Here is a 25,255-nt window from a genome sequence, read left to right on the forward strand (position 1 = left end):
GCCGATCTCGACGCCGTGACCTGCACCTTGACCCACGATGGGAAGCTCTGCTTCCAGGTCCCACGCAAGGCCCCGACTGCTCCCAAGGTGACAAACATCCCTGTCACCAGGGCCCCCCAGGGGGGAGAAGGGCAGGAGAAGGCTGCTCCGGGCGAGGTTGACCAAGGAGGAAGTGGAGATGGGGAGGCGAGAAATACCAGGAACAAGGATGACCAAGAAGCAAGTGAAGACGAGTAGGCCTATCCAGGGCAGAAGTGAGGGAGGGCGGACAGTGCAAAGCATGGGGCTTCAAAGGACATGGCGATTCTAGCTGTTCCAGCTGCAAGCTTTGGGGCTTGGGAACTTTGCTGCCATCCTGTTCCCTGGGCGTCATCTCCCATGTAGGTCATCTCTTTTGGGGTACCTTTTATACATCCCACAAGTCATGGGTTGTTGTTTATCGTGCAGTTCCATTATGATTGCCGTTTCCTTAATATTGTACTTTGGAGAACCCATCAGGAAATAAACTTGCATTGTTTCCCCCTTGAAAGTATTTGCTTGTCTTCACTTGGGTCGTTTTCAGCGTTCCTGAATGTGTGGGTGCTGACTAAGAATTGGCAGTAAACCAGATTGACTGCTTAGGGGGCCTGAAAGGATAGATCGTGGGGAGGGAAGGGAGAAGGAAGGGGGCACAGCTACAGTTCTCTTCAAATACCCCCCTTGCAAATTCTCAGCATTTTATACATTATTATGAAGCTGTTAGTCCTTGCACCAGGGTGCATTCGGATAACTTAGGGTACTTCTAGACTGTCCCTATCTTTTGGGTGGCCTCTGCACATGCTCAATCAAATATTCATTGCTAGTGTTGAGATTCCAGGGCTGTGGAGTTCTGGAACAGAGGACAGATTCCTAAGTAAGTTGTGGATTCTGGTTTGATGTAAAGCACTGTACGAATTTCTCTCTCTTTCTGGCCTTGATTCTGCACCCATGCTGATTGCAGAGCTTGCAAAAGTACTTTAGCTGGAACTGAGCTCCTTCTGTTGTCCCTGATTTGCACTCTGAATATGCTGGGAGTGTGAAGGAAACTGCCCCAGGGAAAATTTTGACAGGGTGTCCTGGCAGCCTATGGTGCAAAAGGCACTTGGCATTTCACAATTGCGTTTTATAGAGAAATTAACAATGATTAAGGAAAGCTGTTGGGAGGCTCTGGTGCCCCCAAGCGGCAGGTAGGGGGAAGGGGAAAAAACACATTTTTTTGCTACCTGATTCTTTGCAGGGGGTAGTGACTTTTCTGCTGTTGGGTCTCTTTACCTCATCAGCAACTTTCCTGGGGCCGTAGGCCAATGGCAGGGAGGGCCGGAAGGAAATTGGGTGGAGCAGCGGACTTTGTTCTGTAGTCTACATTAGTGTCATGGGGAAAAAAAGATTTCTGCGCATCACCACACGCAAACATCATCCGAGTATGCAAGAAGCGTTTTTTAAAACAAATAATGATAATAATTTTAAAAAATTATATCCCATCCATCTTGCTGGGTTTCCTCAGCCACTCTGGGTGGCTTACAACATACATAAAAACACAACGAAGCATCAAACATTAAAAAACAAAATATCCTATACAAGCAACAAACAAAGCAATAAATCAATAGAAACCAATAATAGCAACAATAATAAACAGTTTACAGTTATACCCAAGTTAATATTTATATATCGCCCTGTTGCAAAACATCAGGGCAGCAACACAGAAACACTTAAAAGCAATGCAAAGCATTAATTAAGGCAACTGGCTATTCAAGAAGGTTTTAAGCAATTTATTTTTAAATAAATAACATCATCCCAGTGGGAGGCAAAAGCACTTTGAGAAGGGCATGCCAGGAAGGGGCACATATAGTAATAATAATTTTATTATTTATACCCCGCCCATCTGGCTGGGTTTCCCCAGTCTGACAAAAGTAGCACTCCAGTTCCCCTATCCTTAGGCTGCCTGCTAAACAGCCCCAGCAAACTACAACTCCCAGAATCCTTGGCGGGGGAGAAGCGTAATCGCTGAAAGCTCCCGCAGAACGCGGCCCAAACCTCCTGACGTGAAGGCTCACGCATGCGCGCAACGCGCTGGTGCCTGCGTGCGGGTTTATTTGCCCTGCCGCTGCTGGAGTTTCCCCATTGGCCAAGCCCAGATTCCGTCTTGAACTTCCTCGTTCCGACTCCTCTTTCTTGATTGGTCAGGTCCCGCTCCTTTGCCGCCCACCCCTTCATTCCGATTGGCGGCTGAGGCGGCCCTGGCTGCGGATTGACCTGAGGGAAAAGAGTGGGCGACGGCCTCCTGTGGACGCTCTGGCCGCCCCCTGCGCTCTATGGCCTTTCCTCAGAGCGAAACGGGAACGGCTTCGGCGCCGGCTGGGCCCGTCGCCGAGCGGAGCGAGCGGGTGAGGGACCCCGCGGCGCCCCCGCCTTCCTCTCCCGCAGGGCTGCCGCTTCCCTGCCAAGTTCCCCCCGGCGAGGCTCCTCCCCGCCCCCCCGGTCCACCCTCACAACAGCCCTGCGAGGGAGGGCAGAGGCCGACGAGGCCGCGGGGGGGCGGGGGGGGCTCCGCGGGGAGAGGGGCCTCCGCCGGACCTCCCAGCGCGGCCTTGGCCAACCTGGGGCCCGGCAGAGGGGCGGCACGGGCACTGGGAGCGGGGGGGACTTGTAGTCCAGCCTTGACGGGTGCTGCTGGCTGGTGGGAATTGTAGGGCAACCTCTAGGTGCTGGGGCTGGTGGGAGTTGTACTCCAAACTGGCTGAGTGCTGCTGGCTGGTGGGACTTGTAGTTCAAGTGCTCCGGGGGCTGGGGGAGGTATACTTGTGACTGATGACATTTTGACTGCGGTATTGCTTACTGGGGTTTGTTGGTTGCTGCTAATTTCTTGCATCTGCCAGAGAATTCTCAACACTCTTGTTCTAAATAAATACATGGATGAGTTAAATGTGAAGTATGATGGGTAGTCTTCCCACTTCCTTATTCTCATTGCCCAGGAATTACCTGCAAGCATTCCTAGATTATTTGTTTTTTCTGTTCAATGACTAAAGTAGGTTTATTTATTTTTTTATAAGATTTTTTATTGGTTTTTCACAGTTTTTATAAACACAAATAATAAACAATACAAACAAACACACAAACAAACATGTATAATTTCATATCCCTTTTTCTTAAACCTTACTTCGCTGACTTCCCCATACCTCCCTTTTCTACATCCCAATTTCCAAAATTATTTCAGCAAATCCTAACACTTAGTTTTGTCAAATTTTCCCTTATTCTTTTCTTTTACTTAATCTTTTACAGCTGTAGTCTCCTCCCCCCCCCTTAAAACCACGACATTTTAGCATTCATTGATTTTACAATGTTTCTTAAGATAAACTTTAAATTTCTTCCAATCTTCCTCCGCCGTCTCTTTCCCCTGGTCTGCCAGTCATTTCAGCCAGTCCCATATAGTCTATCACCTTCATCTGCCATTCTTCCAGAGTGGGTAGATCTTGAGTCTTCCAATGCTTTGCGATGAGTACTCTTGCTGCTGTGGTAGCGTACATAAAAAAAGTTCTGTCTTTCTTCGGCACCAATTGGCTGACAATGCCCAAGAGAAAGGCCTCTGGTTTCTTAGGGAAAGTACATTTAAGTACCTTTTTCATTTCATTATATATCATTTCCCAGAAAACCTTAATCTTCGGGCACGTCCACCAAAGGTGGTAGAAAGTACCTTCAATTTCTTTACATTTCCAACACTTCTTGTCAGGCAAATGGTAGATTTTTGCTAGCTTGACTGGGGTCATGTACCACCTATAGATCATTTTCATAATATTTTCTTTTAAGGCATTACATGCCGTAAATTTCAAACCGGTGGTCCACAACTGTTCCCAGTCAGCAAACATAATATTATAAAGTAGGTTTATTAAATTCCCCTATGACATTATTGTGTAATTTCTTTTTAGGACTGAAGGAATGTGAAGATGACTACTGTAGCCATGTACCAGCCTTCCCATGGGGATAAGAACATGTATTACATCCTGACTGAAAACCACCCTTATGGCAGCAAATTTTTTCCTGCAGGGAGTATGTGTTACTTGAACGAACAGACTTACTTGCGGTGCATTAGATTGTCACCCACTCGCTTCTTGAGGGTTGTCATGGAGCAAGATGGATCCGTGGTCACTTTGGATGCTGAAATTCTGCAGCCTTTGCCTGACAAGATGGCTGATTATCTTTCAGCCATCAGCAACATTCATGAACGGTTGAACTGTTTTCTGGACAGGCATGTTCTGGATGCAGCCATGAATGCCAAACAGGGACAGCAAGTCTTTGTGGAACTAGACCATCAAACTTTCTCTGGTACCATCTGCTACATTGGGAAGGTTCATAGGAGCCCTTTACCATCTGGGCTCTGCCCAGTTTACTTTGGTGTAGAGCTGCAGGTGAGGCCATTTATGGAGGTTGTAATTGTCCTGAATTTTTTACGGTCTGGTCTGTAAATTTAGGCTTTGAACGCTTAAATAGGCTATATAAATACTTTCTCAGTAATCCATAAGAGAAAAGTACATTGTTTTGCATGTTGCGCCTGAGTCTCTTGTTTTGAAGAGCGAAGTGCTTTGTCTAGTTCACATGAAAGAAGGAGAAGCATTAAATGCTTTCTTTGGGCCAGCCAGTTCAAAATGTCTCACACAAGCTTTTGAGATCCACAAAACCTTTCCTTAGGCTGCATGGTTTCAGAGAAGGAAAAATACATTATTTTCTGGCTAAGGCATAATAACATGCTCATTTTAATCTGTTTCTTGCCAATCTCTTTTGGTTACCGTGAAGGGAGTAAGATGGAATTAATGCAGCCACATTAAACAGAAGTCATGTGATGGAAGTTTTGAGTTAAGCAGTACATGAAAAATGTGCACCTTTGGGGCAATGGAAATGGAAAGCTAGAAGTAAATTTAGTAAGTTTTAATGGGCAATTCCTGAATTTTATTCAGCTGCATGCTACCTGTATGGTTTTAGGCTTTATGATACATAATAATAATAATAATAATAATAATAATAATAAATTAATTATATATACCCTGCCCATCTGACTGAGTTTCCCCAGCCACTCTGGGCGGCTTCCAATCAAGTGTTAAAAACAATACAGCATTAAATATTAAAAACTTCCCTAAACAGGGCTGCCTTCAGATGTCTTTTAAAGAGAAGATAGCTGCTTATTTCCTTCACACCTGAAGGGAGGGCGTTCCACAGGGCAGGCGCCACCACCGAGAAGGTCCTCTGCCTGGTTCCCTGTAACCTCACTTCTCGCAATGAGGGAACCACCAGTAGGCCCTCGGCGCTGGATCTCAGTGTCTGGGCTGGATGATGGGAGTGGAGACGCTCCTTCAGGTATACAGGACCGAGGCCATTTAGGGCTTTAAAGGTCAGCACCAACACTTTGAATTGTGCTTGGAAATGTACTGGGAGCCAATGCAGATCTCTCAGGACTGGTGTTATGTGGTCCTGGCGGCCACTCCCAGTCACCAGTCTAGCTGCCGCATTCTGGATTAATTGCAACTACAGTGCAGTTTTTCTGAAGGCTGGGGAGCTGTCCTGCTCCTCTGAAGGGTATACTTTGGTTCCTACATGATACTCACATATTTGTAGCAGAGATGGGCTATTCTCTTGTGTCCTCTCTTTGTTCATATCCTGAGATGTTATAACATAACCTATCTGCTGCTTCTCCAGGGTGACGGTGAAGGCAAAGGCCACTGTGATGGTACCTACAATGGGACAGAATACTTCAAGTGTAAAAAGGACTGTGGCCTTTTCCTCCCATGTAACAAACTGCAGTTTGTATCTGCACCAGAGAAGGGCATGGCGAAGCAAGAGGGGAATCCGGACGCAGTTGGGGCATCTCCAGTGAAAGTGGGGGATACCATTGGCTTCTATTTGGATGATGCCTTCATGCGAGGGATAGCAATGGATGTATTCAAGGAGGAAAAGACCTGGATGGTTAAAGTGTGTCCGGTAAGAAAGTCATCACCATTCTGATTAAATCCTTCTGGAGGAGGCATTCATTGACACAGCAATGTCCTGAAAATAGAGAATGATGATGCCCCCATTTTGGGGTTGCGCCAAAAAGAGGAAGGAAGGGAAATAATGCAACAGGTCTCCTCTGCGAGTTGAAACTGATAAATGCTTGCTTGTCCTTATCTGGGCAGATGGATAAAATGGCCGGGTCTGCACATAACACTAAGCCATGGGTTGCTATATTATGATAATATTTTTTATTAGTTTTCAATTACAATCCAATAATAGCCTCATTATAACAATAGCAATTTATAATACAGTTATTAATACCAATCGTTCAAATGCCGAATTATATAATTTAGATAAGGTGGCCCCCTGCATGCTAGAATTGATGGCTTGAGTATTTGCTTTATTTCTGTCTCCAGAATCTTATTAATTTCCATTACATTCCAGTCATAATAATAATCCCTTATAAAACAACTGCAGTACAGTGGTACCTCGGGATGTGAATGGGATCCGTTCTGGAGCCCCGTTCGCATCCTGAATAGAACGTAAGATGCAACGGTGCATCTGCACATGTGCAGGTCGCGTTTTACCGCTTTCACGCATGCGCATGACGTCATTTTGAGCGTATGCGCGAGTGGCGACACCTGGAAGTAACTCACTCCATTATTTCCAAGTTGCCGCGAAGCGCAACCCAAAAGCGCTCAACCTGAAGAACATTCAACCCGAGGTATGACTGTATTAATTACTTCTATGTGTGTTGACACATTAAATGATTTATAAAACTACAAATGAGGAACTCAGACGATATTCTTGCTTTTCCTGTGTGTGGCAATTATTCTGTCCGTGGTGTTTCTTCCTGTCCTTGTAAGATGTTATGTCTTTCTTTCCCCCAGTTGTTGCTGTTTCCCATCATGCCTTGGGTGAAGCTGATATCCCATTGTTGTTCCAGAAATTTCTCCATTGCCCCATCTTATGCTTCATTGTTTTGCAACATTAACAACTGCAAAAATCACAACCTGTTTTAACCATTTTTCTTCTCAGCCTGGAAAGAAGAGTGGTCTGTTAAACTGCAGATAATTCAGATATGAACCTTATCAGTTCCTTGGCAAGCTCACAGACTCCTTTCATCCTTCCATCCAACTGAAGATAAATGAGCAATTATACTTCCAATTAAATTAAATTCCAAGTCCTCTTAGCGTTATTCAGTTCACTCCTTAAATAATAAAGGATGGGGAAGAGTCAGCTCTAAGTTTCTATTGTAAACCTTTTGCAAAATAGAGCTTCCCTCTCTTTCTCTTTTTTTACACACAGGGTTTTGTTTGATGTTATATTCCATATTTATAATCCAATTTCTTCCATCCTCACTTGTACAAATATAATTTGAACTAACATTTAGAAATGGGTTGCCAAATCATAAATGTAAGAAGAAAACTTTAAATAAAGAAACTGTAGGCTCCCCTCCACCTGTCTTTTGCACCGAATGAAGTCTTATCTCAAGTTCAAACCTTAAAGTCCTTGCAATTGGTTTTGTTCTGCAGTTTGTGATCTCATCTTTTCTAGCACGCACCCATACTTTAGTCCAATTAAGTGCTAATTAACAGGAGAACCTCTGCTTCTTAATGGCGGCATTGGAGGGTTTTTGGCAGGTGAAGTGCTTTTGCACTCAGCGCCCCTCTGCCCCCCACATTCCATGCCGGGGTGAGAGCCAGGTACTGAGACGAACTGTGGGTGAAGCCCATTCCCCACTGTCCCTGAGGGGGAATTTGGAAGGATAATTACCCTCCATCATCCGTGTTTTTCTTTCTTCAACGATTTCCAACTGTTGTGGGAGCTGCCTCCCTTAAGGCAGAGCAGAAGCGGAAGCCAATGCTATACTGTGGCTTAACTATGGTTTGTTTATTGCCAACAAACCAAGATGGACTCCATGGCTTGTTCTTTCTTTGTTTAAACTCCCGCTTGGTGTTGCATGTGAAGCCATCACCCTTTCTTAATCATAGTTTGCTTGGCTGCCCCACCCAAGATGCTCACCAAAGAAGCAGCTAGAAAACAATCTAAGCTTTGAAGAAACAAGCTGTGGTTGTCTGTGGCTTGGTGTGAACTAAGCCAATGACATCCATGGTGCATATGTAGCTTAGTAGTAGCTCACATACTTTGTATGTAAAACTTCCAGGTATATCCTTAAATTTTCTACTTCATTTATTTCATAAATTAATACACTGCTTGCATGTTTTAAAAAAAGCAAAACTCAAAGCTGTTTACAGAGAGAATAAATCAATAAATTATCAGTAAGAAAACCCATAAAACAACTTTGTAAGTCATTCAAAGCGTAAAATCAATAATAAGCTAAAAACAGATTAAAACATACACCCACATTCTATTTTGGTTTGTAGGAGGAAGAAGGATCGGAAGATGTTTTCCGCGTTATCCCCATGGACTCTGTGGTTAAAGAGGAGCTGCTTTCCCCAGGTGACTCAGTAGTTCTGTGGTAGCTTTGCTTCTCCATTTCTGGAGGACCAGAAATCTTATTGGTTCTACTGTGGCATTGGGGTTGGAGTCTATAAGGCTGTTACTGAAAACAATAACATGCACACCAACCACTTTTGTAGTCTGCCTTTTCCATCAAATTATAAGACTCATAGGGTATATTTTTCTGTGTTGCACTCTTAAAAAATTGAGGCACCAAGCATTCTTGAGTGCCTTGCTGAAGAATGCATGGAAGGAGAAGTGAAAATGAGATGACACTTTGTTGTTTGGAAGTTGTTGTTGTTGGCAGCCACGTAGATCATCTGTTCCAATTGTTACAGGCCTACAGGAGGAAGAAGTTAAACAGCCAGCTCCAGGGGATATGGCCTCAGGAGGATTGGATCCAGTTTCTAAAGAAATACTGGAGCAGCTGGCAGCTTTAAACAAGAAAGCTGATGAACAGGCGATCAAATTTGATCAAGTAACAGCTACTATTAACAAATTGACTGACCAAGTTAATCAAAATACACAGGTGATAGGGAATATTCAAACAGCAACAGCAGAAAATCGGAAACTGGTCGAAGAAGCAAAATTAAAAGCAGAACAGGCCAACAAGAAGATTGAGGAAGTGAGAGGGGAAGTAAGGCCACTGAGTAGACAGATCAACGAACAGCAAGCCTTTCTGTCCATGCAGGAACTGAGAAATAGGGAGAGCAATCTTAGGCTGAGAAATATACCAGAATCTGAAAAAGAAGATTTGATTGGCTTCCTGACAGCAGAAATTTCAAAGTCTTGGGGCCTAACAGAAGACAAGGACTTTAAAATAGTCACTGCATTCAGATTGGGAAGAGTGGCGAGGAAGGACAAACCGAGAGATTGCCTGATCATTTTGAGATCTAGGCAAGAAAAAGATAACATACTTAGCCTACATTTCAAAAACTCACTGGTGATTCAGGGTAAGACAGCAGAAATCTACAGAGATATACCTAAACAACTTTTGGACTTGAGAATTACATTTAAAGACCTCGCTGCATTGTTGAGAAACAACTCAATTCCCTACAGGTGGGAATTTCCCCAAGGACTATCTTTTAATTTCAAAGGGAAAAAGGTAAAAATTAGAACTGCAGAAGACCAAGAAAAGTTCCTGAACGACCACGGGGAGGACCTTCGGAAAGGAGTGGCAGGAGCTTGGCCATCACCTCCTCCTGGCTCAACACCTGCTCCACCTCCAGATTTGGACGAAAAGGGAGATCCATCCCTATTGGACTGACAGATTGATCCAGGATGTCTCTGCAGCTACTTAGTTGGAATATTCATGGTGCAAATTCCCCCGAGAAAAGGAATTTTTTTTTCCATATATTGAAAAAAGAACAATTGGACATTATTTGTTTGCAAGAAACACATGTGTCTAGGCTTCATAGGAGAGTTTTAATCAATAAAAGATTAGGTCAAGAATTTATTTCATCAGACAAGGTAAAGAAAAGAGGAGTAGTGATCTATGCAAAAGAGAATTTATCATCAAAGTTTTTGTTTAAAGATGAACAAGGAAGAATTTTGGCAATTGAAATACAAACACAAGGAGAAAAAATTTTGATAGTAGGAATATATGCACCTAATGAGGGGAAATCGGAATTTTACAAAAAGCTGCATGAGACAATGCTGGACTACATTGACTATACCAACATCATCGTGATGGGAGATATGAATGGGGTGGTCTCCACTTACATGGACAAGTCACAACACCAAAACCTGACTAATGATGGTAGATTACCTAAAACCTTTTTTGAACTAACTGACAACATGGACCTGATTGACATATGGAGGACAAAGAACCCACTAGGTAAAGAAGGAACATTCTTTTCTGAGGCCCACCTATCTTGGACAAGAATCGACCAAATTTGGACATCTAGAGGACTGGCCCCTAAAACAAAAAAAGTAGAAATCTGCCCTAAAACCTGCTCCGACCATAATGCTTTAAAAATGGAACTGAGACTTATGCCAACCGGATCCTTCAGATGGAGAATGAATGACACTCTATTTAGAGATCAGGAGATTGTGAAGAAGGCCCAAAAAACCTTGAAGGACTATTTTGAATTAAATTTGAACACCTCGGTGGAAAAGAGAACAATTTGGGATGCGAGCAAAGCGGTCATGAGAGGGTTTCTGATTCAACAGAATTCAATAAAGAAAAAACTCTGGAATGGGAAAAAATATAAGATATTAGAGAAGATAAGAGATGGTGAAAAGAGGCTGAGACTTAACCCAAAGTCAAAAGAAGTTTTAAGAGAAATTAAATTTTACCAAGCTCAATATTCGAAATTGATAAATCAAGAAGTAGAATGGAAAATTAAACAAATGAGACAAAAAACATTTGAATCAGCAAATAAATGTGGAAAACTGCTAGCATGGCAGTTGAAAAAGAGACAAAAATTGAACTTTGTTACCAATCTGGAGGTTGAAGGGGAAAGTATTCAGAAACCAGAAGAAATTAGAAAGTGTTTCCTGAGATATTTCAAAAAATTGTTTAAACAAGGGCCTCAGGAAGAGATGGAGATAAACCAATTTATAAAACTAAATGGATTACAAAAATTATCCCAAGAGAAACAAACAACCCTGAATCACAGAATAACACCACAGGAAATTGAGAGTGCCATTCAGAATATGCAACTAGGTAAATCTCCAGGTCCAGACGGACTTACCTCCAAGTACTATAAGACATTAAAGGACTATTTGACTCAACCATTATTGGAGGTATGCAACCAGATTATGGAGGGGAAGGGGGCACCGGAATCGTGGAAAGAAACTTTCATCACATTGATACCAAAATTGGAATCTGAAAAGACTCAACTTAAGAACTACCGTCCCATATCACTCCTAAATGTGGATTACAAAATTTTTGCTGATATTTTGGCAAACAGACTTAAAAAGGTCTTAAATGATGTAATTCATAAGGACCAGGCAGGCTTTCTCCCAGGCAGACATTTGTCAGACAATACTAGGAACATTATAGATGTTCTGGAATTATTGCAGATAAAATTGAATACGAAAGCAGTGTTAATCTTTATAGATACGGAGAAGGCCTTTGACAACATTTCCTGGAAGTTTATGAAGAAAAATTTGGAAGGGATGGGAGTGGGACGGGCGTTCCAAAATAGCATAGAAGCAATCTACTCAGAACAAAAGGCTAAATTGATAGTGAACAATGTGGTGACAGAAGAGTTCAAAATTGAAAAAGGGACACAACAGGGGTGCCCCTTATCCCCCCTGTTATTTATCTCAGTCCTGGAGGTGCTACTGAATTTGATTAGGAAGGACCAGTTGGTAGAAGGAATACAGGTCAGAGAAAAACAATATAAACTAAAGGCCTTTGCAGATGATTTGGTATTAACATTATGGGAGCCAGAACCCAGTACTAAAAGAGCTTTAGAATTAATAAATGAGTTTGGTCGAGTGGCAGGCTTTAAATTGAATAAACATAAAACCAAGGTGTTGGGGAAAAATTTGACATCTTCAGAAATAGATGGGTTTCAGAAGGAGACAGAATTAACTGTGGTAAAAAAAGTAAAATACCTGGGGGTTAATTTGTCTGTTAAAAATTTGAATTTATTTAAAGACAATTATGAAAAATGTTGGTCCGAAATCAAAAGGGATTTAGAAATTTGGTCAAGATTGAAACTTTCCTTGTTGGGAAGAATTGCAGCTGTTAAGATGAATGTATTGCCAAGGATGTTATTTTTGTTTCAAACCCTACAGATTGTGGACAGAGTGGAATGTTTTGGAAAGTGGCAGAAAGACATCTCGAAGTTTGTTTGGCAGGGCAAAAAGCCCAGGATAAAATTTAAAATATTAACAGATGCGAAAGAAAGAGGGGGATTTGCCCTGCCGGACTTAAGGTTATATTATGAAGCTGCATCTTTCTGCTGGATGAAAGATTGGTTCTTACTGGAAAACACGGATGTCCTAGATCTGGAAGGGTTTAATAATGCTTTTGGATGGCATGCATATTTATGGTACGACAAGGTAAAGGTTCACAAGCTGTTTAAAAACCACATTGTCAGGAAAGCTTTGTTTATAGTTTGGACTAAATATAAAGACTTGCTAGAAAACAAAACTCCGAGGTGGCTTTCACCAGTAGAGGCAAAGGCCCGAAAAAGACCTAATATGGAGGTTGGCTGGGCAAAGTATTGTGAGATTATAGAAAAGATTGGAGATAATTGGAGGTTGCAGAGCTTAGACAAATTAAAAAACAAGGTACATGACTGGTTACACTATGCCCAAATCCAAGAGGTTTTTAAAAAGGACAAAAAAATAGGTTTCCAGGTGGAGAAATCAAAATTAGAGACAGAACTACTTGAACCAAAGACAAAAGTGCTTTCAAGAATGTATAACTTGCTGCTCAAATGGAATACTCAGGACGAGTTAGTTAAATCAGCCATGATAAAGTGGGCTCAGGACATTGGGTATAACATTATGTTTGAAGACTGGGAAAGGTTATGGACCACTGGTTTGAAATTCACAGCATGTAATGCTTTGAAAGAAAATGTTATGAAAATGATATACAGGTGGTACATGACCCCAGTCAAATTTGCAAAGATATACCATTTGTCTGATAATAAATGTTGGAAATGTAGGGAGGCTGAAGGAACATTCTTTCACCTCTGGTGGACTTGCCCGAGAGTGAAGGCTTTCTGGGAAATGATTTATAATGAGTTAAAAAAGGTATTTAAGTATACCTTCCATAAGAAACCAGAGGCCTTCCTCTTGGGTATTGTCGGCCAGAAAGTGTTAAAGAAGGACAGAACTTTTTTCTTATATGCAACTACAGCAGCAAGAATCCTTATTGCCAAACATTGGAAGACACAAGATTCACCCACGCTGGAAGAATGGCATACGCAATTGATGGATTACATGGAGTTGGCGGAAATGACTGGCAGAATCCGTGATCGGGGAGAAGAAACAACAGAAGAGGACTGGAGAAAATTTAAGGACTATTTACAAAAATACTATAAGTTATATGAATGTTGAGAATTTGCTAAGCTTTGGAGAAAATTAGCTTCAGTAAAAATGTTTGAAGGAAATTAGGGTAAAACTAGGAAAGTATTAAAGTTTAGAGTAATTTCTGGACTTAGTATATGGTATTAAAATGACTTAATAATAGGTACTCTAAACTGAAAATATGGTTAGTGGAAAATACAAAAAACACATGAAACAAGGTAACAATTTGCTGTTATTTTTATTGTAAAGAATGCAGGGTTCGGAGGATGTGGGGAAGTCCGATGGTTTTTGAAAATTGTGATAGAAAAATGGAAAATTTCTTTCTTTAATCTTTTTTCTTTTCTTCTGTAAAAATGCTTTTGACGTATATCTGGTTATACATTTGTACCTGGAAAAAAGCAATAAAAAATATTATAAAAAAAGGAAGTTGTTGTTGTTGATTGCCCTGCACCAACCAGGAATATGTTCTGCTGAAGCAAAGGCGCATTTCAACACTGATGGGTAGAATGCAAAGGTAAACATACCTAGGCACGCCATAGCAATTCCTTTAGTAGCAGAAAGCCAAGTGCATTGCAGAGTGTAAGTGAGGGTTAGCCTAACTTCCTAACCCAAATCAGGTCTTAGGTTGCTAAAGAGAATACTAAACAGCCAGACCAGCAAAATGGCTATGTCACTCATAAATTCCTACTCTCCAGCTCCCACCCAGTGTCTTCAACAGCAAAGTAATAAAACGGCATCAAAATGTTAATTACAAAAGTCTGTCTGGCATAATACATATCTGTTGCCTTTCAGGCTTTGAAGTGGATGCTGATTCTGGGCTCCAGGACCAGCCTAAGCGCAAGAGAAGTGAGAGTGCAGAGGATCTGGAAAGCAAGTCACCCTCCCTTGACGTGAACTCAGTGGTACGGATCAACTTGGACAAGGGGAACTCAGTCACAGGAACAATCTGTTGGATTGGCTGTCTGCCTGAAAATCGGCAGAAAATGGCTGGAGTTGAGCTGGTGAGAGTTCCATCCATGCGTCCGTTCACTGTCTTTGGCATCTCTAGCTTCTTCTTTGGCAATCCCTCGTAGCTGATAAGATTGTCTGCCATGAACACGGTCTTAACAGTGAGTCTGTAAGGGACTGTGGAGGCCAATTCTGGATCCACACGTCCTTCCACATAGGTGGTCCCTTCCACATAGGGACATAGGTTTCCAGGCGGGAGTTGATCCTGATGAGGGTTTGCCAAGCGTGCCTTCCTCTTGGCACGTTTCTCCCTTGCGTCCTGAGTTTGAGTGTCTTCAAAGCCCATGACACCTTTGGTAAAGGCTGTTCTCCAATTGGAGCACTTGCAGGCTGGTGTTTCCCAGTTGTCGGTGTTTATACTACATTTTTTAAGATTCATGTTAGTGGGTTCAAGAACCGTATCACAGGGTTGGGCTATGCAACGGGTAAATGGGCACGCAGTTGACAGGACTACTGGAAATGAAAACCTGCTTCTCTCTCTAAGAAATGGGCTACTACCTTTGGGTAGGATACAGTTTGACTTACTTTCCTTTGTATAAAACAATCCCGAAGGAGGCCCCCAACCCGCTCACAGGTCCTTGTATGATCAGTGGAAACAGTTGGTCCTTGCAAGTTTTAACCACTCTCAATTCCAATCTGTTAATTGCTGCCTGCCCAGATTTTAAGGCGTCTGAATTAATTTTAAAATGTATTTTAATTAATTGATGTACGTTTTTATGCATATTGTGTTGTTTTTATGATGTTAGCCGCTCTGAGCTCGGCCTTGGCTGGGGAGGGCAGAATACAAATAAAATTTTATTATTATTATATTATTATTATTAGAGCCAAGAGTCTTGAGGTGGGTAACTTAATTGCGACAGTTTGACTCTTGGTCTTTTTGTCAGCCTTTGATACCCCTGACTGAGAGGTGTTGGTAACTCAACTGCAGGGCCCAAGAGGGATTTGAGGAGTTCTTGTCTCTGATAGGAAGAACAGAGAGGATGGTCCTGGCACAGCTTCCCATGTGGAATCCCCCGGAATTCCCTCTTGTTCCTTTTCCTTGTCCGTGAGACTGCTAGGGGAGATTCTGACCAGGATGCTTGCCTGTCTGTCTGAGAGATTTCACCCTCCCACACAGGATGAAGATAAGGGCGTTTCTGATGGCGAGTTGCAGGGGGTGCGCTACTTCACTTGCCCCCCAAAGCGTGGCCTCTTTGTGAGGCTGGAGTCGTGCCAGCCGGACATGCGCTTCCAGTCCATCAGCCACACTTCCCCGGAGATCACAGAGCTGAGTAAGTTCCCTTCCTCCACTGGTGAGGATCAAGTGATCCATTTGCAGTTTTCGACCAGTCCCCCCCCCCCCGCTCTTTCTCTTGCCCTTCCCATCGTGGTTTGTTGCATCATGTCTAAGCTGAAAGAAGAGAGGCATATTTTCAGGAGCAGAACGTTAGAGGTGTTTTTAGAAAGAGGAAGTATCCATCTGTTTCAGGTGGACTGGATGCTCCTGCTGTCCTAAGCAACTCGCCCCCTCTCAGGGATGATGTGGCCGTGAATGTCCTAGAAGGGCGGATGAGGGGGATACAGGGCCACTGCAATTCTTGCTACATGGATGCTGCACTTTTCAGGTAGGTGGGCCTGCTTCCTTCCTTTCCAAACCCCCATACAAGTGGGTCCCTTTTGGAAACCACATTAGGTCCGTTTAGTTTATGGGAAATAGCCCCCTTTGTGCACCTTCAGGGACTGTGCTTAGATCCTGAATAATTGTGTTTCTCTTCTCATGGTTGAGGGTCTTTGTAGGGTATGTGAACTGCACTATCAAATTCAGCTTGATGGGAAAAATCTATTCTCTGCTGCTCATGCTGTTGCTTCGATTTCTCTCTGTCTCCATGTCAGTTTTTTGTTTTTGTTTTAATCCACTACTCTGGAGTGTTGCTGCCAACCTGGCAAAGTTACCAAGTGCGTCCTCTCTCACCACAGCCTCTTCTCCTGCACCTCTGTGTTGGATTCCATGCTCTTCAAACCCTCCCTCCCACCTGATGGGCACGTTCAGAACATCCTCCGGGACAAGATAGTCAACCCTCTCAGGCAGTGAGTAGCTAAAGGGGTGTCCTCCTGACCAACGGGAGCAGTCCACAACTCGGCTCTATTGTTTGCCTCTTTGTCTGTCTGCAATTTTTGCAGGTGCAGCTTTCAGTGTCACATGCTGAATTCTGCATCCTCGAAGCAGAGAGGTTCCCCTTCTATATAAAAACCGACAAAACCCTCCGCAAAGTTTCTCATTCCCATAGCTCTGCAGTAAGCTTCTGAAGCTGGTGAAATCTAAGAAGCTTAACAGGGTGGACTCGAAGGATTTCAGAAGCTGCAACTTGGGTTTCTGTGGAGCTCCTTGTTTCTTCCCCCATTGTGAAGCAGAATGTTGTTGTTGTTTAGTCGTGTCCGGCTCTTCGTGACCCCCTGGACCAGAGCACGCCAGGCTCTCCTGTCTTCCATTGCCTCCCGCAGTTTGGTCAAACTCATGCTGGTACCTTCGAGAACACTGTCCAACCATCTCGTCCTCTGTCATCCCCTTCTCCTTGTGCCCTCCGTCTTTCCCAACATCAGGGGATGCAGAATAAATGCTGAAGCAGAATAAATTCTGCAAAATAAACAAATCTATATTAATTTTATTTATTAATCAGCAGTGTCCCCTTGGCATTTGGGATTTTGGGGATGTGTCATGCATTCATGCAGACCACGCTTTAACGCCTTGTCAGTTTCTTGAAGAGATGACACGATTCCCTCCTCTTCTCAGGAAAGGATTTGTTGCTGCTAGCAATGTGATGGACCTTCGACACCAGTTGACTGAGAAGGGAGAATGTTCTAGCTTTGCCACTTCTGAGAAAGGTGATTAATTTCCCCCTCCCTTTGGGGTCTCATGCTCTGGTGCACTTTGATGTGCTACTAAGCTATTCCAGTATCAGATCCCTGCTCAGCCACAAACCTGACTGGTGGAGGAGACTGCAATAGGTCACTGTCTCTTTCATCCGGCCTAATCTTCCTCATGGGTTTTTTGTTGGGGAGGGCAGGATAAAGATGGAACTGCTAGAAATCCTTAATTGGATTCTTTGCAAGATTACAATCAAACACCCCGGGTGGGCGTGGCCCTCCTTCCCTTTAAGCTTTTGACAAAAGTTAAAGAACTACCTGGCCAGTTTGGTATGGCATAGTATGAGAGCTGGTATTTGCTGTGTCAAGCCAATACTCCTGGCCGTCATTGGCAGCGGGACAGTGGGGAGTCCTGTATCCTGCAATGACAGAAGACACAAGTCCCCTGCTTTTTGGCTTCATTTTCTGTGTGTTCTTGCTCTGTTCTTAAGTGATGGAGGGGTCTAGTTACCTATACACCACCCCACCCGTGCCTGCTCTCCTTCGTTTCTTCTTCCACTGTCGGAGGTAGAAAGCCTCCGAGTAGCAGCTGCTGAAGAAGAAAGTGCTCTTGTTCTCGAATCCTAATTGCGGGCTTCCCAGAAGAGGCATGTGGTTGGCCACTGTGGGAACAGGACTCTGCACTGAGTGGGCCACTGGCCTGACCCATCAGACTCTGTTGATGCTCTTATTTATACAAAAGATTTGCCCGTGTCTGACAGCAGCTGGAGTAGAAGGGAGCAGCGTGTCTGATGTGGCCTTTACTTTGCCCTTTTAGACCCTGAGGAGTTTCTTAATCTCATCATGCATCACATCCTTGGGATAGAGCCACTTCTGAAGCTGCAGTAAGTTTTCACCCCAAAGAGCTGAGAAATATGGGCTGCATGTTTCTGGAACTAGGAAGAAATAACCACATTTCAAAGGATCTTATGCCTCAAAGGGAATTGATCTGGGTGGCTAGTGACTTAAAGTGGTAAAGGGAAGCTGTCAAAATACCTCCTTGTGGATTATCAGCTTCTCCAGCCCCAGCCAGCACTGCTAATTGTCGTGGATTTGTAGTTCAGCAGCAACTGGATGACCCAAAGGTTAACCACCCCTGTGGCAGAGGAAAATTGTCGGGAGGAGCACCATTGCTAACTATTTTTATTTTTACTTGGCTAGGGAATTACTGTTCAGCTCTACAAGTGTGTGTTGATTTGAAGTCTAGAGAGCCTCAGGTGTTGATGGAGGCAAACCCAAGTTCTCCAGGTCTCTAGCTGACCTTACCCCAAAAGGCGGTGTGTTAAGGGCAGGAGCTTGTATGCCTGCAGTGGCTCAGAATGGGGGAGCCTGGCTTCCACCCAGCCGCCCCCCTGCACCCCATAGTGCTCCGAGGGAATGGGGAGGAGCCTAAGAAATTCATTTCCCCATTGCACCGTTGAAACAGCTGCCGTTGCTCTAATCATTCCTTTTGTGGGGAGAGGGGTGAAGCATCTGGATAGCCCCAGAGGAGTCACCTGCCCATCGCTTTCAGGTCTGGAAGGCTCAAGGAGCAGGAGTGCTACTGCTACCAGATATTCATGGACAAGCAGGAGGACTTGGTGGTGCCGAACGTGCAGCAGCTGGTAGAGCATTCCTTTCTCTCATCTGATCTCAAGCTGGTGGAGGTGAGTCACTGTGACCCTTTTGGTTGCTGCTTCTCTGTGTGTTAACATTCTGACCCTACAGAGCGTGACCTGAGCCTGTCCAGGAGGATATCTTGGTTAATGGTGTCAAAAGCTGCTGAGATATTGAGCTCAATCAACAGGGTCACACTCCCCCGTCTGTTTCATGGTCATCCATCAGGGTGACCAAGGCTGGTTCAGTTCTGAACCTGAACCCACGTTGTAGAACATCTAGACCAGGGTTTCCCAAACTTGGGTCTCTCGCTTTTGTTGGACTAAACCTCCCATTAGTCCTAACTGGCAGGACCAGTGGTCAGGGATGATGGGAGTTGTAGTCCAAAAAACACCCAAGTTTGGGAAGCCCTGGTCTGGGTAATTGGTCTCATCCAGGAATACCAGCAGTTGCCCCACCGCCTTTGCCAAGAATTGTACTGAACTTTGAGCAGGCACAACTTCACATGTAGAGGTGAGGAAATAATAATAATATAATAATAATAATTTATTATTTATACCCCGCCCATCTGGCTGGGTTTCCCCAGCCACTCTGGGCGGCTTCCAAAAGAATATTAAAATACTGTGATACATCAAACATTAAAAGCTTCCCTAAACAGGGCTGCCTTCAGATGTCTTCTAAAAGTCTGGTAGTTGTTGTTCTCTTTGACATCTGGTAGGAGGGCGTTCCACAGGGAGGGCGCCACTACCGAGAAGGCCCTCTGCCTGGTTCCCTGTAACTTGGCTTCTCGCAGTGAGGGAACCGCCAGAAGGCCCTTGGTGCTGGACCTCAGTGTCCGGGTAGAACGATGGAGGAAACCTTGCTCTGCAGCGGTGCCCTCTTCTACACAGCTCTGAGATGCAAGAACCTGCTGGGCTTCCCATTGCAGATCAATTTGCTATGTGGCTATAAGCAGATAGACTGCCCTTCCCTGACCATCGGCCCAACCCAGATTCTGCATTGTGTGATTGCTTGGAAACTTCTGGCTGCAGAGCAAGTCCTGATAATGTGGCTTCCATTTCTCCCTCTGCCTAGATTCCCTCCTGCTTTATCCTCCAAATGCCCCGTTTTGGGAAGGAATACAAAATGTTCAGCAAAATCATCCCCTCCTTGGAGCTGGACATTACTGACCTGCTGCTGGATAGTAAGTTATGGGCATCCTACGGTAGGGGTGGGGATGTGGGTGCAAACATATTCTAGTTCCCTTTACCTAGATTTGTCATCCACTTCCTTGGAGTGAGACGCTGCAACAGCACTGTGTGAGACTGATGGCAGTTCAGAGAATGGATTCATTGCTGTGGCCTCTATAACTGACCCAGGGTTCATCGGGAACATCCTGGAATTAAACAGTGAGAGGTTCTCATGCCGGTCCATTCGTGAAGCTCCCTGGCTAATCCTTTTCCCTCAGACTAACCTTCATCATCGGGCAGTTGTGAGAATAAGTACAAGGAGCGTTCTTAAGCATTTTGTAGGTGGTTCAGCTTGTTTGTCAGGAAAGATCCTGCTGTGCTTCTTTCTCCCGGAGCCTGATTCAGGCCTAGAGGCTGCTATTAGCTAGGATATCTGTGTGATCTAAGCAACAATATACCATTGTGGCTTGGAAGCTGGCCAGCGGAACCACACTAAAGATCGCTTAGCCATTTTCGGACCCAATTCATTTCCCAGTGGAATGTGCATCCTGTCCTGTAGGCAGGCTCTGAAAGGTTCAAGGTGTGATCTATGGTCTCCCACTGTAGGTCCCAGGGAGTGCTTTGTTTGCGGAGCTGTGGCCACTCAGGAATGCACAGCGTGCTTCAAAGACAAGATGTTTGCAGACACCGGATTGAAGCAGTACTGCGATTCTTGCTGCACTCAGGTATCCCCTTTTTATTTGTACCATAGTGGGAAGAAGTTTCATGTCTAAGGCCCCAGATTCATGCCTGCTCCTCTTGAGACTTCAGGAAAGGAGTGAAGGAGCCCTTTTCTTTAGAGGAACGCACTGACAGACTTGGTATACACTGGAGGGTGGTTAACCAACAGCCTGTGGGCCTTACTTGGCTCCCCAAAAGCATTCTAGTTGCCCCTGAGGGCCCCCTCCAAATTTGGTAGCAGTATTTATTTGTTTAAAATGTTTTCATAGAATCAGAGAACTTTAATCATTTTTCTTCCCTGTGAACATTCCCTTTGTTCTGTGGGTTCTGCAGGCATTTCTGAATGCCCTGGTTAGGGTGGATGTGGGTTTTCTGAGAGCAAAAGGGACGCTAGGCCACAGTTCCTTGACTGGGGCTTGTGGACTTCCTTTCTTTAAAAGCACAGACCACCTGATGGCAGCAGGTGCTCCATTCCACGTGAGCCCTCGCCACCCCGTTAGCTTTACTGTCTTGTGGCTGCTTGCAGGCTCACTCTCATTACCAGCGCAAAGCCCACCAGCTGACAAAGCTGCACATCCCTGAGGAGTTCTGCAGGATCAGCCGCCTGGGCAGCCTCCGGGTGCCTCGGGAGAAACTGGAGCTCTTTGCTGTTCTCTGCATTGAAACCAGTCACTATGTCTCCTTTGTGAAATACGGACCAGAGAAAGAGAATTGGATGTTTTTTGACAGCATGGCAGATAGGCATGGTAAGTTTGTGTGCTGTTTGAACAGGTGCGTGCATACCTCCCCCGCAACCCAAAGAAGCCACAAATGCATTTAGGGATGTTGTTTCGATGTTGGGGAAGGAAGGGGATTGGCTGATTTAATGCGTTTGACATACAGGGGTCTGGGACTACGATTCCCATCTTCCCTGGCCATTGAACACGCTTGAGGCTAGTGAGAGTTGTAGTTCAGCAACATCTGGACGACCAAAGGTTCCCCACACCTTGTTTATAGCAAGGATGGGGAACCTGTGACCCTCCAAATATTGTTGGATGCCCCAGCTCCTATCAGCCTCAGCTAGTGGGGCAAATTGTTAGGGATGATGGGAGCTGGAGTCTAGCAACAGCTGGAGGCCCACAAGTTCCCTGTATCTGATTTAAAATGTCAAAATTGAATAGCTACACAAAAGCAGTTCTGTGAGCATAGAACACAGTAGGAAGAGTTAGGTTTGGCATAATGTCACAGAGATGGCCAGTAAGTCACAGAGTTCGAAGCTGGAGTTAACTCTTTATTAGCAAAACATGATCTTCACAGAATTGGCTGAGTTTCAGGCCTAATGAGCACAGCAGCTCAGGCCCTGTATGTCCTACTGCATGAAATCAATTGCCAAGACTAAACGTCCTCGCCTCCCCATAGCCCTCTTATGCCACCTCTCCAGGGTTTCTTCCAAGCAATCAGAGACTGCTCCTGCACACAGCCTGCCTATGCTCCTCCTGTTTCATACCTCTCCTGGTTCTGGGGGCGGGGACAGAACCAGAAGGGTTGTTGCAGAAGGGTGGGGGAGAGACACCTGTGACTCAGCTCTGCCTCTTGGCCCCCCTCATCCCACGCACCTGCTTCTGCCTCCAATTCTGGACTCCTTTCTGTCACAGACTGTCCCTGGTCACTAAGCCCCGTTACCCTTTCAGCTTCTGACACCTCCTCCTCCCAGTCTTCTCCCTCTGACCACTCATCACCGTCCCATCACCACTCCCCGGGCTCTGAGCCTTCTTCCTTTGGGATTCCCCAGCTGGCTCCTCCTGCTATTCATCTGTGCCCAACCAGCCCATGACACAAATCCTCGCTTCCTTTTCATTTCTTGAAGGGCAGTGATCTCTCACGAATGATACACCCATCCCAGTTGTGTGCCTGTGCAGTTGCAGAGGTTGACCAGTCCTGGCTGCACAAGGCAGGGGGTTGTTCCAAATGCACCCAAGGGTCTCACCAAAGGACCCTCTCTTCTGTCGGAATCTCCGCTACGACCGAGCTGGAAAAGCTCATCCTCCGGTCGAGTCCTTCGGAATCTCTTCCGATGTGATTAACGACCTGAGCCTTTGATGAGGCTCCAAGCACGTTTCCTCATTACACAAAGTATCCAGCATGCAGGGAAGGACAAGAAAATATGAGCTACATTGCTAGGTTTTATTTCTAACTACGAAGACGGAAAAGAAAAATACATGCTCTCTCTGTGAAAGCAGAGAGCAACTGAAACAAAGGAACAGGAAATCAGTAACATCACATCCGTCTCCTGTCTTCTGTGAGACTTCCAACAGCCTGGAATCTCTGGAATGCAAAACAGAGTCTTGTGACTCTAAGCACTGCACAGTGGCATAAACAGAAACTAACATCTTCCTCTCTTTCCCGCAGGTGATGAGGACGGCTTCAACATTCCCACCGTGACTCTGTGCCCAGAGGTTGCCAAGTACCTGGAGATGCCCGTAGCCACCCTGGCCATGCAGCAGCCCCGAGACATGGAAGGAGTAGCTAAGCGCCTCTTCTGCGATGCTTACATGTACATGTACCAAAGCAAGAAAATGGCACTCTATAAATGAGCGGTGGGTTGCTTCTTGCAGTGGAACAGAGGGGAAGGGGCTCCGACGCTCTTCCACTGCGCTGTCTCTCACGCTGTTTACAGAATCGCCTCTGGAGAATGGAACCCGTGAAACTACTTTGCCTGGGGCAGGTGATTCAAACCTGCAAATCTGGGCTTGTCAGAAATGTGGGACTGGTATTGGTGGAGCAACCCCCCCTCTCAGTTCCCACACTCCTTTTGGTAAGGGCTACAACTCAGGAAAACGCCGAAGCTCAAGGCTGGGCTTGCACAAAGACACTCTGGTCTGTGCACCAGGAAGTGGCCTGTCTCAGGGTTTCACCTCAGCTGGGTTCCAAAAACCCAGTACTCTTATTCTGATCATTCCTTCTCCTTGGTGGGAGAGGTGGGAATTGAATGTCTCAGACAAGCTCTTCCTGCAGTAAGTTCTGGGTTTGACCTGGAATCCCTAGGGAATAGCAGACTGCCCCTCCTCTGCACACTTGGTTGTTGGTGCGGTCCTTTGCCATCTGTGGCAGCCCTGTGCGCATGACTTGCACTTTTAAATTTGTGTAATTTGTTTTAGATGGTAATTGAGGCTTCCTACTGAAGCCTCTCGATGACGTGTCTCAGGCAGGACAAGCACTTTGGATAAATACCTTTGGTTTTGGGAGAAAATGGCCCACGTGTGTAGAGATGGCTGCTCTCACGTCTTCTGCTTTTTCAGCCTTTACAACTTTCACAAGGAAGCATGGCAGCCAGGGCTGTGGACTATATACAACCATCCAGAACAGCAGGTGCCTAGGCAGTCTGGTGACTCCTGGGGAATGGCGTGGCCTGCCTTACTGTGAATTCAACAGCACTGTTATTAAGCCTCCTGCACGAGCCGTCCTTGTAGAGCAGTGCAGAGCTAAGAGAGTAAGTGGTTAAATTTTTGTTCCTCCTGTTCAAGGACTCCTGCTTCCTTATGCAAACTGGCCTTTGTTAGCCAGATTTCCTGTGATGGTTCCTAGAAACGTGATCCTTTGGACTTCCTCACCCCCCTCTCAAATTCCGTGATGGTATCTTGACAGTTCATCTCCCATGGGTTAGAATGACCCCTCTCCCCATCCCACTGTCTCCCCACCCCATCCCCAAGTTGACATATCTTCTTGGTTTCCATCTCTAAATAGTTTGGGTTTGTTGTTTCAGACATTCTCCCAAGTATATTGAGCTACTGAAAGAAAAGAAAAAATAATTCTCTTGCAGAAAAAGCACAGGGATTCTGTATTCTATGTGAATTTTACAGAACAGTTGGCATTCTCTGTCTACTAAAATACTGTGCAATAAGATTTTGGGTAGGGAGAGGACTAAGTGCCTTACATGTTGACAGCGTCTGTGTGACCTGTCTAGCCCTTTTAAACGATTGTATTTCTAAATCACCTCTGCTGAGATGTCCTGTTCTTCAGCCTGAAATTATAAAGTATTACAGCACTTTCCAGTAGGACATTGCCTTGTTGGGGAAAGAAGCTTGTCTGACACAGAAATCCAAGAGGTTTTGGTGTCTGCTCGGGCTTCTACAAGCAGGAAATAGCAGGAAATAAATTTATCAAAGTTATTCGTGTTTATTTGGTGATAGCCAGGGTTCACCTTGTAACAGCTCCTTCGCTTCATTGAGGACTAGCTTGAGAGACCAGCTGCAGAGATTGTGCTTGCATTGTTTAATTCTTGGAATCTGTCTTGGCATTCTTCTTTCTTCTATTTCTAGAACTTATATCACCAGCTGTATCCAACTGCCCACACCCTGCCTTAAAAAAATCTCAAAGTGGACATTTTTGTATCTAATGGTGTCGATCTCTTTGAAAAATACATCGTCCAATAGAGCCTTCTTTTCTGA

The 25,255-nt window shown here is 44.8% G+C and overlaps 1 protein-coding gene across 1 annotated transcript; it reads left to right on the top strand.

Annotated features, from left to right (window-relative positions):
• The first annotated feature begins 2,257 nt into the window (after nt 1–2,257).
• Nucleotides 2,258–25,255, top strand: LOC309539405 (ubiquitin carboxyl-terminal hydrolase CYLD-like). Its single transcript, XM_082235631.1, has 15 exons — nt 2,258–2,402; nt 3,942–4,421; nt 5,704–5,985; nt 8,385–8,460; nt 14,245–14,453; nt 15,578–15,731; nt 15,929–16,064; nt 16,417–16,527; nt 17,231–17,322; nt 18,122–18,188; nt 18,857–18,989; nt 20,014–20,122; nt 20,715–20,833; nt 21,355–21,574; nt 23,217–25,255. The coding sequence occupies exons 2-15, from the start codon at nt 3,960–3,962 to the stop codon at nt 23,399–23,401; spliced, it is 2,355 nt and encodes a 784-aa protein (XP_082091757.1). The 5' UTR covers nt 2,258–2,402; nt 3,942–3,959; the 3' UTR covers nt 23,402–25,255.

This window comes from Podarcis vaucheri (genome assembly GCF_965113315.1).
Source record: "Podarcis vaucheri genome assembly, chromosome: 8".
In the NCBI taxonomy this organism is placed as follows: Eukaryota; Metazoa; Chordata; class Lepidosauria; order Squamata; family Lacertidae; genus Podarcis; species Podarcis vaucheri.

Bases quoted from the DNA above. Each gene is read 5' to 3' on its own strand.
- LOC309539405 (XM_082235631.1), top strand. From the start codon at position 3,960: ATGACTACTGTAGCCATGTACCAGCCTTCCCATGGGGATAAGAACATG. The intron at 4,422-5,703 runs GTGAGGCCATTT...CTGCTTCTCCAG, and splicing joins ACTTTGGTGTAGAGCTGCAG to GGTGACGGTGAAGGCAAAGG. The intron at 18,990-20,013 runs GTGAGTCACTGT...CCCTCTGCCTAG, and splicing joins CTGATCTCAAGCTGGTGGAG to ATTCCCTCCTGCTTTATCCT.